The following is a 13,289-nucleotide window of genomic DNA, read 5'->3' on the forward strand; positions in this document are numbered from 1 at the left end:
TGTAAGACAGTGTTGCTTCATTGCATCATTAATTTTTTAAATCATTTTAAGACAATTTTATTGTTCTATACACCTTCACAATTATCTTAAAAGAGGGCACTGCTACCCTTTTCGTGTGAATGTGCATGATTCAGAAACCCTGGGTCAACTTAGTTGGCAACCACCTTTGTCTGACTAGTTGGTGTGATTTTAGATGTTACTGTAAGCGTACAAGATAAGAAGAATGTGTTGACACATAGCATATATAAATTTTTACCCAGCCAAACCTGAAAACACAAGCAAAAGTCCAGGTTTGGCTGCAATAAAATTAGCTGTGGCAGCTTATGTTGGAGTATTAACATGGATGGATGGTTTATGAGCTATAGTTATAATATTGCTTCTGCGGCTGATGTAATTAGCTAATTGCTTTCGTGTGGCCTCACAGCTTATGTTGTGTGTAGACACAGGTGAAACACCAGAGCCAGATGATGCTAATTAGGTTTGTGCTCTTATTTGTATCCCAAAATTAATATGCATGTAGGACATTTAGGACCCTTTGTTTCACATGCTCATACAAGTTAGCTGAAAACAGAAGTTCTGACTCGTTTCATAATGCTAGCTAAAAATGCTACTTTTACTAAAGGATCTCAATTTGGCTTTTAAATTTAAAGACAGATCACTGTGTTCTGAAAAATTGTGTTTGGTAGGTAAGCAGTAAGAAGTCGTTTCAACACAGCTGTGTAGATTGACACATACAAGCAAACACAGACACACTCAAGTCACTTGAGACATGACGTATCGTTAGAATTGGGCATGTGTCCCAAACCACAGGGAGCCCTTCCAACAGCTTGGATTATAGATGCAGGTCTTCCACACACATACACAAGAAAACACAAACTAACACAGCAACACACACAATGCCTCCTGCTGCTGCTCCTGGCGAGCTATGTGACGTGGCCTGCTGACTAGAGAATGGCACAATTGTGTGTTTGGGCCATCTGCTGCTGAGACTGATATAGATATCACACACACTAAACACACAAGCACATTCTGCAGGCATACATAAATGTTGCCCTCCTACTTACAGATAGACAAAACAGATATAGACCGTGGCCCATCTTTATCAAGGCCATCCATATGTTATCCTTATATTATTTAGCATTGCTCAAGCCAAAAAAGAAATGTAGATAGATAGATATTTTGTATTTTTGTAACCAGCTTTTGTTCAGTGCTGAAAAATGTTTCTTCAGCATGAGGATGAAATACCAGCCAGTCCAATCTGGAAATGTCTTTATTGCTGAACTTTAGAGTCCAGACCTCTCAGAGTCAGAACAATAAAGAGAGTAAACATCAGGAACCAAAGAAACCTGAAGAGAAGACTCAAATAAGGCCAAAGGATCAAGTTTTATTGACATCTCTTTCCTGCAATTAGGAAAACGGAAATGACAGACTGACAGCTCCTGTGAGGAGTCTGGGTGTAAGAAAGGCTTCAAAGAACTCAGCCAAATAGAAGAAGTACATACAAAAAGATCTGCTTTATTAATTGATAAAAAAATAATGAAGCTCAGTTAGTCAAATTCTCCAAATGTTGAGCTGCCTAATGGAGTTGGGTTTTTATGTGAACAAATACTTTAGTATAAAGAACAATTTTGAAGAAAGTCATGCGATCTTTATTTAAAAAAAGCCTCCATGTGAATGTTATGGTCATGAATGTCTTTCCAACTGTGAAATATAAAGTCGTAGAGGACTGCAGGCTCATGTTGCGTGCTGATACCTTTTCCCCAGTTCAAAAGCACAAAAAAGGAAATATTCACAGATTCATAGTTTTCGTTCTTGTGCACAAACGATTTCAGTCAGTTCCTTGAGAGTTGTACAGGTTTATCAGACTACATTTTTATGGTATTACAAATTTGATGTTCCAAGTAGCATCTTGAGGCAATTGTTTTTGTGATTTGGTGCTGTATAAATAAAATTGTATCAAATGGAACTGAAATTGCTGACAGCTTGATAGATTTTTATCATGTTTGGAATGGCATCCTGCTTAATCCTCACTCAGTTTTAACAAAATAGATTTTTCTACTGGTTCACTACCTCACAGTAATTCTGTCTGAGGAAAACATTTCAAGAACAGTCTGACTTAAATTTGGCCAGTCTCCCATTGTAGGTCATCTCTTTGAGGAGTGCTGCACCAACTCAAGATCATTAATTGGAGGTCCCACTTTGAAGACGTGCATCTGTAATTTGCACATGATCTTTTCCAATGTATCAAATTATCTACCCTTCAACTGGAATACTTTTGTCGTATGAAGACAATAGTTCAGGCAACCAGATATCATGAGCTAAACTGGTAATGAGTGAAGATAAAAAAACAATATGTCTAAAAATAAGTGCAATTTTTCTGGAAGTGGTCCAGAGGTGCACAAAGAGACAACCTAAAAAGGAGGTGTATAAAATTTAAAGCAGTTTTTGTTCAATTTTACAGAGAAATATAGATGCTTTACAGCTTGACAGTTTGCAATACGTCATTATAATTTCACAGCTTTTCACAGTATTTGTTTATGATTCATTATTAAGCAAACACAATCACTTATCAAGTAAGTTTGCTTAGGAAAACTAAATACATTTCAATGAACAGTTCTGGGAAATAATGGGATCTTGCTTTCTGTTTATCTCCAAAGTAACAAGTCTTTCTCCACTCTTTCTAGGTCTTTTTCAAGCTTGTCAGATGACAGTGAAGAGTCAAGAGCCAGGTACCTTTACAGGCAGTGGGTGGGACTTGGTTTAACTGATGTCCACCTATCCAATCACACTGTTCTGCTCAGTCTGCCTGGTTCCACACCCAACACCATCACTGACAGATCTAGCCACCAGTGTTTCATGCCAAACGGGACCCCTTGTGACCAGCGTGGGCCAAATGATCTGACAAAGCAGCAGTTCTCCTATGCTGCATACTCTGCCATGGGAAGCGTGCAGGTATGGCTGTGCTGTGTTGTGTCATGTTGACATTTCTTGAAACGAAGGCTTGTAACCTTTCTGGTTGCTGGAACCCGGTCCTAGTCTTTCTCACTCCTAACCCCAGCCATGGTCATGAACAAAGGTCATGGCAAGAACTTTTAAGTTCTAATGCTGATAATTTGTTTAACCAAAGGTCAGTGTTGAACTGTTGTTTGATTTATTTGATATAACTGTCTAAACGAGAAGGACACATATGTTATATTAAGCAGCTTTTCTAATAGCAGGTTGTTTGAAATGCAGAAAGCCCCCAGATTTTAGGGAGGTAATGCATAGAACGTGGACAGAATAACTAGCTGTGGTCAGGTAAATGCAAGTAATTGATTTGTTAGACTGAATAGCGCACTGTGTTCAAATCTAAAAATGAAGCAGTCCAATTAAGTTTTACAAAAAACAATCAAAAAACAACAAAAAAGCTCATCAAGATTAAATTGAAAATTAAGGCAGATTCATTGACAGCCGATGGCCAAAAAAACCCCGATTCTACTCAACAATGTCTTTATTAAGCTTTATTCTATTTTTGTATGTGTTTGATAAAGGATGTGCTTTGGAATTCATTTTTTATACCAATTTTAACTTCTTTAAATGATGGTGTTGAATGAAAAATTTAATATATTGTATCTGCACAGGTAACTGAACAAAATGGAGTAGTCTTTAAAATGGGTCATACTCAAGATGTTTTTTTTTCTTTTGTTTTTCTGTATTTTTATAGAACCAAAAGGGACATTTTCTTAAAGGCTGTCCAAAGCCACCTCTTTCAGATAACTTCATTAACACACATTATTACATACACATTAGAAAGATAATAATACACTTGCACAATACAATAACAACACAACACACTCAATGCCGAGATCTTAAAAAAATGTTTTCATAGTAGTTGTGTCATGCACAGTGCACAGTTAATCTTTTTACCATCTTTCAAGAGTGTGAAGGTTAATGGAAGTCATTATGTATGTAGTCCACCCACTCTAGCTAGAAGACACACAGACATGCATACACAAAGCATACAGTCACACTATTTTTAGAGAGTTTTACTTCTCTGTATCCTGGGAACAGAGAAAGGGGTTGAAGGAGATGCTTGTTATTCCCTTGAGCCCCTGCCCGGCCTGAGGGCAGATGAAAAGTTGGAGTGATTCTTTGAATACCAAGTTTTCTTCTTCTTTTCTCCCCCTTCCTCTCCCTTCGTTCTCCTTTCTCCGCTTTACTCGATCCATCCAGCTGTCCACTCGTCGAAGTCTACCTAAAGGAGGGTCACAGTCATCCATCACTTTATTATTTCCTAGCTCTGTTCCTGCACGCTGCCTTGAATTAAGTGGTGGTTTGCAGGATCTAAACATGGCTTTCAGACAATTAAATATGGCATTTGTGATGGATGGATTGGGCCCAGAGCAAGTATACTGGACTAATAAGTCCTGCTGTTGGTGGCCCTGTTTTGCTGGTGCTGCACTGTGTGCTCTAAAAATTAATAAGTTCAACTATTGTGTTAAATTTGAAAGTAAAATACAATAACAGCAGCTTGTATTATTAATTCTTGATCTGGAACAGAAGATGACGATATGACCATGTTCATTATGTTGCTATAGGCAAAGTGTATTTCAGTGAAGGGCGTTGTTTACACAGCGTGGTTAACTGGACTGTTTTAAGTGGAAAAGAGGTTGTTCACTTAATAAGTAATAACAGAGAATGGCAACAGATGTGGGAAACTCTACGAGAGATAGACCCAGTTGCCACAGGACCCTTAGGACTCGTATAGACCGAACAGTGAAAATACAATAGCAGTGTCCCAGGTGTCATGAACATCCATGAAGAACAGAAAATCCTTCTGGTATAGCACGCATTCACCAGAGGATGTTATCCATCAAGTGAAGCAAGATACCAGCCTCCCTGTAGAGCCTCAGGGCCATTCGGTCACAGCTGTAAGAACACAGTAAAACATGCAAGACATGCATGCAAAAAAGTTGTTAGACAAAGTATCGACCAACATAAGAACTTCAGTTTTTTTGCAATGCTTTTCTATTATAAAAGGTAAAATGTATTCTTGATTTTTTTTTTTACCTAAAGCTCTATGTGCTGTTTACTTATCCCCCCAAAAATAAATTAGATCATCATTATGCTGCTTGAATATCAAAAATTTTTAGTCAGTTTGCTTGTCTGAATATCTTTAAACTCTGCTTTAAAACTTTTTTTACTTTAAAATTGAAGTAGCTGTCATGTAAACTGGATATGATTCTACTCTTTCCTGATTTACCAGTAAATAAATACAAGCCTTGTTTATATACGTTCTCTCTGGAGTCAGTAGATTAGTTTCTAAGAGCTACATCATGTGAAAATTCGATAGATTTATAATGGTTTCTAAAATTGCCCAATTTATCTTATTTTACAGGGAATTAATCAACTATAAGAAAAAGCTTGCTGGACTGTTTCTTTTCCTGATAAACTGTTCAGGAATTATTTAAAAAAAAAAAAAAAGAGAAAGAACGTAACTAACATAAATAAATAAATAAATAAAATAAATCACACCCAATTGTTAAAGAAAGGGTAAAAAAAATGCCAGCATTTATTCATAAATGGAGCCTTACTTTTTCTGCAGTGTTATACTGGCCACCTGCTTTTATGAGGGGTTTTGTGTGTCTGTGTTTTAAATGAAGTTAAAATTTGACCAAAGTTTTTTAAATAATAGGTTTTGTTGACATGAATTATTAATAGAATATGATAAACTGAATTCACTTCAAATCCACCGGCTGAGCAAACGTCAGTATTGAAAGTAATTTTATGTAAACCCACAGGCTCAATTATGTGACTCAATATCACACTGTAAAAAAGCTCGCTAATGCTTTATAAAAGCTCACTTTTAAGCCTTCCAAGGATAGACTGTTGGGAAAAGATTCTGACTAATTCAACACAGGTAGAGTAAAAAATACTCGTCCTTGGTGCTTTCCCTTTTCTCTTTTCACTTTGTCATCCTTTTTTTTTCCATTGTCATTTGTATGAATTTTCCTTTCCATTGTCAGTTATACACATAAGGATACAAACATACACTATATAATGAATGACTGGAGTAACTGGAGATCCAGGAATGCATTTGCTCCCAGAAAGCTTTATAAATGGCTATTCTGTATTCCCAGGCAGCACTGCCATGGTCCATTGCCTACTGAACTCTGACCAAGGGACATGTGCATGCAGTTAGGGGCTGTACATGGATACATAAATGTACAGTATTACTCAAGGTCTCAAAAAAAAGAAATATTTCGAGTGTGATCATGTCTGTCCTTTATAAAGTAACTCGTGAAAATTGAAGGTGATGGCTGTAAAGATTGAAGCCAGTGCAGCCTTAATCATCAATCAGACTTTTGAGGTACGGTGCTACAAGTAGTGTTGTCTTTACAATTTCACAAATTTTAAAAGTGCTTCATCATCATTGTTTTAACTCGGTGATTTACATGTGTTTGAAGTCATTCTTTGATTGGGGAAGGTTAGGTGTGTCTCAAAGTGGAAAATTCAACAAAACGTGAAAATCGTTTCTCCCTAAACCACTTTCTAAACAGAGAGGCTGTCAGAGGTTTGAAGAAACTTTCTTTTAAAAGTTAAAGTTTGGGGAAAAGCAATGAGATAAGAGAATGCAAAAACACCTAGTGCAGTTTATAAAAAGAATAAATGGATGGTGGCTCACACCTCGTTGTTAATAAAGAGGAGCGATGCCATAGCGAAGCAGATAAAGTGGACTATGACAGCTACACGCAAGAATCTGATATTTCTTTATTAACTTTACCTTAATGCAGGTGGGATGGAGAATGATACACCCAACCCCGGGTGAGATGCCCTGGGGCAAGAGCTGACATCTCCACTGAGACTGCTTGAGATTTAGAGGTGTTTGAGAGTTTAGAAAGAGTAAGGATATAATGTATGAAGCATTGCCCTTTATGAGAAGCTACTTTTGGCCTTCTGCTGTCAGAACCAGAAGGAAGAATGGAGTCAACCTTTCAGCTACTACCAGACTCACTTGATTTACTATACTGCCGTTGGACCACAGGACAATGGTGGGTTAATAGGGATGGTCATAACTGCTGCTAGAGGACTCCCACTATGGCTAGTTCTGGAGATGCAGATAGGAGTCTAGTTCCTCTTAAAGATTTCTTTTCAGAAACACATGTCAAATAATTTGTCCCCTGCCAACAGTGAAACCTTGAGCTTTGTGAAGTATCTACGTTGATGGTTTACACACTGTAATTTCACAGAGGGGCCTCTCAGGGTGCTGTTACAAGAGATGTTTGAGGAAACTGGCAAGAACAGCAGCTAAGTTGATGGCAAAAATGCCTACATTTTTAAAAACTAATAGAAAATGGCTTCCATCTGTGAGGGAAAAACATGACATTTTTTGTTGCTTAAGGCTCACGTTGGTAGTTAGAATAGAATAGAATAGAATTCAACTTTATTGTCATTGCACATGCACAGGTACAGGGCAACGAAATGCAGTTTGCATCCATCCAGAAGTGCTTTAGTGATATAGATATATTACAACATATATTATCAATAATATAGATATGTAAGTATATTACAGAAATGGGTCTATTATGGTATGTTATAATGTACACGGTATGAAGTATGTTGTGAATATTCTATAACTATAGGTATGTACAGGCTATAGTGAGTACAAGCTATGTACAGGATATGAACAGGATATAAATATGAAAAACTATACAGAATATGAAATAAATAACTTTACAGAAATCTGAGGTATACAGAAATCTGAGGTTGCTGTAGCATTATCTTTGCCTATACCAGTACAAGCAAGACTTTGCATTCAAACAACCCCCATAACAATAAAGTACTATAAAAATGTCACAAGTTGCACGTGTTAACAGTAGCTTAACAATATGTCATATGTGTGCTTCTAAAAGTACACAGACAGTAAAATTATATTGTGGTGAGCTCAGACAAGGAGGAGACGGAGGTATCGTTTGGTCTTGCTTCCCGTGAGCTAGCCAGGGAGCACAGCCGTTTATTCACATTTGCAGAAGAACACTGCCGCTAGCTAACTGCTCAGCGCGGCAACCACAACAACAACACAGGGCGCCCTCTGACCCCGGAAGGACACACCGTCGCAGCGAGAGGGCGTCACCTGTCACTATGGCAACATAAACAAAACATAACTGTACAAACAGAACCCCGAACAGCCCTGACCCACTACATAGCCCCCACCTAAGGGGTCAGTCATCCCCGACGACCCCATTACCCCACACAAAGTCCTGCAAATGTCCAGGTGCCTTCTTTTGGTGCACCGGCCGGTCACGACCGGCGGGGGAAAAGTCACTTGGATCAGAACATGGGGTGCCACCATCATCCCCTGCTCCGGCGTCTGCTGGAGCGAGCGGTCGGTACGGTGAGAGCCTGTCCCGGTGCAACACCACCATGCGCCCCGGGCCCGGCCTGCGGATACGGTACACCACATCTGTTAGCCGCTCCACGACCTCTGCCGGCCCTTGCCAGTGACTGCAGAGTTTGGGGGACACTCCTCTCTTGCGAACCGGGCAGTACACCCAAACCTTGTCGCCAGGCATGAAAACCCCCCCTCGGCACTTGGTGTCGTAGGCTCTTTTCTGTCGTACTCCGGCGCTGGCCTGGGCCTGGCGGGTGTAGACATGAACCACCTGCAGCCGCTCCCTGAGCCTCCTGTAGTAGTCCATCTCTGGCCCACCATCAATCTCCGGCTCGGGGGGGGACCCGAACACCAGATCCACAGGCGTCCGGAGCTCCCGTCCAAACATCAGAGCGGCAGGTGTGCACTGGCTGGACTCCTGCACCGCAGTCCGATACAACCAAAGGACCAGGGGCAGATGTCGGTCCCAATCTCGCTGGTGGCGGCTGGTGAGAATGGCGAGCTGGGTGGCCAGCGTGCGGTTGAAGCGCTCAACCAAGCCATCGCTTTGTGGGTGGAGCGGTGTGGTTCTCGTCTTCTCCACCCCCAGTCGCCGGCAGATCTCCCCGAAGACCTTCGATTCAAAGTTACGCCCCTGGTCACTGTGGAGCTCAGCCGGGACCCCAAAACGGGTGAACATCTCCTCCACCAGCTTCTCGGCCGTCGTCGTTGCGCTCTGGTCCGGCACCACGTAGGCCTCTGGCCACTTCGTGAAATAGTCCATAGCCACCAACACATACCGGTTCCCTGACTCTGTGACGGGGAAAGGCCCTAGGACGTCCACTCCCACTCTTTCCATTGGGGCCCCCACCAGGTACTGCTGAAGGGGGGCAGTGGAGCGTTGAGTTGGGCCCTTCTGTGCCGTGCAGGTGTCACAGCAGTGCACATGGAGTTCCACATCCCGTCGACAGCCAGGCCAGTAGAACCGTCCCCTGAGGCGGTGGAGAGTTTTGGCGTTCCCATAGTGTTCTGCCCCCACCGAGCCATGGACCAGCTCAAGCACCTGCGACTGCAGCGACCGAGGCACCAACAGCTGCAGGAGATCTCTGCCCTGACTGGGGGCCCGCCATCTCCGGTACAAGAGGCCGTCGTGGGTCTCCAGATTGTTGTGCTGGGAGTAGTAGGCCTTCACCTCAGGCTCCTGTCCCGACACCCCCGTCCAGGCGGGGCGTTGCGCCGCCTCCAGCCAGGCCCCCAACTGAACCAACATCGCGTCGGCCTCCTGCTCCCGCTTCAGCTGCTGCGTTGTCAATGGGAGCCACCCCCCTCCGCCGGCTGTGGCCTGAGCAGTAGCCACCCCCAGCACCTCCTGGGCCCGCTCTTCCTGTCGCAGGCAGTAGCGGCACTCGACGGCTACGCAGGGCCGTCTGGAGAGGGCATCAGCGTTGCCATGCTGTCAACCTGGCCGATGCTGAATCTCGAAGTCATAGCCCTGAAGGACCTCCAGCCAGCGGGCCACCTGCCCTTCTGGGTGTTTGAAGTTCAGGAGCCAAGTCAGAGATGCATGGTCAGTGCGCAGGAGGAACCGGCAGCCGTGCAGATATGGCTGGAAGTGCCGCACCGCTAGCACTACGGCCAGCAACTCCCGCCGGGTCACGCAGTAGTTCCTCTCGGCTCGCCCCAAGGCACGACTGAAGTACGCCACCACCCGTTCTCCAGCCTCATCCTGCTGGGAAAGGACTGCCCCGACCCCTACATTGCTAGCATCAGTGTCCACAATGAAAGGTTGCCGGGCGTCGGGGTAGGCCAGGACTGGGGCTCTGGTGAGGGCCTCCTTCAGCTGTTCAAAAGCCGCAGCACAGTCATCCCCCCAGCCAAACAGCTGTCCCTTGTCAGTCAGGCGGTGGAGGGGGCTGGCCATTGTCGCGAACCCTTTGATGAACCGACGGTAGTAGGAGGCTAGGCCCAGGAAGCTCCGCAGTTCTTGGACATTCGAGGGAGTCGGCCAGTCCCGGACCGCAGCCACTTTTGCGGGGTCAGTGGCGACACCTCGAGCGCTGATCACATGGCCCAAGAACGTGGTCTTTCTCGCCAACAGGCGGCATTTCGCGGGGTTGAGCCGCAGCCCAGCTCGTCGGATGGCACTCAAGACCTCGCTCAGGTGAGACAGTGCACTGTCGAAGTCGCCACCGTGCACCAACAGGTCATCCAGGTACACAACGCAGCGGCTACGAGGGATATCCATGAGCACCCTCTCCATCAGCCTCTCAAACGTCGATGGCGCATTGCAGAGCCCAAATGGCATGACCCTGAACTGCCACAGCCCCTGTCCAATGGTGAATGCAGTCTTAGGCCTTGCGTCGGGGGCTAGCTCCACCTGCCAGTAACCGCTGCGTAGGTCGAGGGAGCTGAACCAACTGGAGCCGGTAACGTAATCTAGGGCCTCGTCGATCTGCGGCAGCGGGTACGAGTCCTTCTTGGTGACTGCATTGAGACGGCGAAAGTCCACGCAGAACCTCGGGCTGCCATCCTTCTTCCCCACCAGAACCACGGGTGCCGCCCATGGGCTATTGGACGGCTCGATCACCCCAGCCGCAGCCATCTCACGGATCTTCTCTTCCGCTACCTGCCGTTTCGAGAGGGGCAGCCGGTGTGGGCGCAGACGGATGGGCTGAGCAGAGCCGGTGTCGATGGTGTGCTGGACCAGACTCGTCTGCCTGCAGTCTTTGTCACTGGCGGCAAAGATGTCCACATTCTTGTCCAGGAGGCACCTCAACCGCTGGCGCTGGTCGACGTTGAGGCCTACGCTGCTGCGCTGCCAAAGGTCATCAACAGCCTCGATGGTCTCGGTCGAAGGAGGTTTGTCAGGCTGAGAGGCTGAGGCTGAGGCGAGTGGAGATGACCCGGAGCCACCGGCATCCGAAATCTGCTGAGCGGCAGCTGCCCGACGCCTGTCTCGTCTGGTCCCCGCTCCCTGCTTTTGGCCGCGCTGGAGAGCAAAAGTCTCTGCGCCAAGAGTGATAGCCAGCTTTGCGGTGTCGACGCAGGCCCCCCAGCGGCTCAGCAGATCCAGGCCAATGATGCACTGGTCTTGAATGTCGGCGAGCCAGAAGTCATGCACCAGCTCTAGATCCTTCACTCGGATCCGCAACGGTTTCCTCCCCCGCATAACAGTTTTCTCCCCCGTCACTGTCATCAGCTGGGTGTCTGTGGGCAACCAACCCTTCACCAGTGGCCCAGATGTTTCAGGGAGCACGCCAGGTCGTATCAGGGAAATGGTAGACCCCGTGTCCACCAGGGCCTGGCATGGCTGGTCCTCAACACAGCAGCTCAGGTGGAGTCCCTTGAGGTGCCCAACTCGGCCCACCACTGTGCATCGTCCTTGGAGGGGGGCAGGAAGCTGGAGCGGTGGTCCCCTCGCTACACCGCTCCCTCCTCGTTTCCCTGAGGCTGCGTAGTTCCGGTCTTCGGGGCTGGTGCTGGGCAGTCACGCGCCACGTGGCCAGGCTCATCGCACCGGTAGCAGCGGTCGGTTGGCCGACGAGGACGCCTCCGGGGCACCGAGGGTTGCAGCTGGGACATCTCGGCGACCTCCCCTTCCCCGTCGCAGTCTGCGGCTCTGATTTGGGGGTAGTTTGGGGGGGGCACCTGCTGGTTAGGTCGCGAGGTGAGCACCGGCTCGGCCCTTTCAGCCTCAAGGAGCGCCTCACGGAGGGTCTGAGGCATGGCCAGGCGGACGTGTTGGCGTAGTCGCTCTGGGAAAAGTCCTCGCAGAAAAGCATGCAGGCTAAGCTCCTCACGGGCCGCTGCTGGAAACTCCGGGTAGCCACGACGAGCATACAGCAACACATCTGCTGCAAAGGTGCCCAGGCTCTCCCCTGGTCGACGGCTCCGGTTGGTTAGCTGCTCTCTGCTCTGATCAGTGGAGTGCCGCTGCCCGAATCGCCTCTCGAGTGCCGCGGTGAGGGCCTGGAGCTCATGCTGCTCTGCCGGGGCTAGGTCAAGGAGTATCTGCAGTGCATCTCCCTCTAATGCTAGTGCTAGGTGTGTAGCAGTCTCCTCTTCACTCCAGCCACTATGTCTGGCGGCTAGCCGCACTTGTGAGAGGTAGGGCTCTAACGGGGTTAGCCCGTTGTATTTCGGTACCTTAACTGGCGTGGTAGGCATAACTGCTCGCGGTTGGGGGCTCGGCGTGTGGGTCGACAGAGGTAGCCCATGAAGCATTGCCCTAGCATCTGTCGCGACGGGCTGCCGCCGCGGTGCGCTCGCACCATCGGGACCCGTCGGGGGACTTACATGGCCGCTCATATCCTCTCTCTTCCATCGCCAGTTTCCCAAGCGGGGAATGTTCTCCTCGACGGCTTGCTCCAGCCTCTGAATGTCTCTCTCCATTACGGCGAGGATGAGCTATCCCACTTCTGACACCAATGTGTCAGACAAGGAGGAGACGGAGGTATCGTTTGGTCTTGCTTCCCGTGAGCTAGCCAGGGAGCACAGCTGTTTATTCACATTTCCAGAAGAACACTGCCGCTAGCTAACTGCTCAGCGCGGCAACCACAACAACAACACAGGGCGCCCTCTGACCCCGGAAGGACACACCGTCGCAGCGAGAGGGCGTCACCTGTCACTATGGCAACATAAACAAAACATAACTGTACAAACAGAACCCCGAACAGCCCTGACCCACTACAATATGTATGTATATATATTTATATGTATATATGTATGTGTATGTGTGTGTGTGTGTGTGTGTGTGTGTGTGTGTGTTAAATCTAAAAAAAAAAGAAAATAAATGAATCCTTTTGCAGTTGAAATTCTGCATTTGTAACTATTTAACTATACTTTAGCTTACATATCTTTCCTATACAAATTTTTTTCTAGGAACATAAATCCTCATAGAAATCAGGACAACTTCTTATACAAAGTTTAGTTGCCTTCC

At 46.3% G+C, this 13,289-nt stretch overlaps 1 protein-coding gene across 11 annotated transcripts in view; it reads left to right on the top strand.

Moving 5' to 3' along the window:
* Positions 1-13,289, top strand: part of naaladl2 (N-acetylated alpha-linked acidic dipeptidase like 2) — a 460,659-nt gene that overhangs the window by 223,632 nt on the left and 223,738 nt on the right. For all 11 annotated transcript variants that reach the window (XM_084921762.1, XM_084921764.1, XM_084921763.1 and 8 more), the window contains one exon: positions 2,685-2,952. In XM_084921762.1, coding sequence (XP_084777888.1) covers positions 2,685-2,952 — 268 coding nt within the window. The remainder of the gene's footprint in view (positions 1-2,684; positions 2,953-13,289) is intronic.

The sequence above is a fragment of the Perissodus microlepis genome, chromosome 23, assembly GCF_051167445.1.
Source record: "Perissodus microlepis isolate ML-2025 ecotype Zambia chromosome 23, ASM5116744v1, whole genome shotgun sequence".
NCBI lineage: Eukaryota > Metazoa > Chordata > Actinopteri > Cichliformes > Cichlidae > Perissodus > Perissodus microlepis.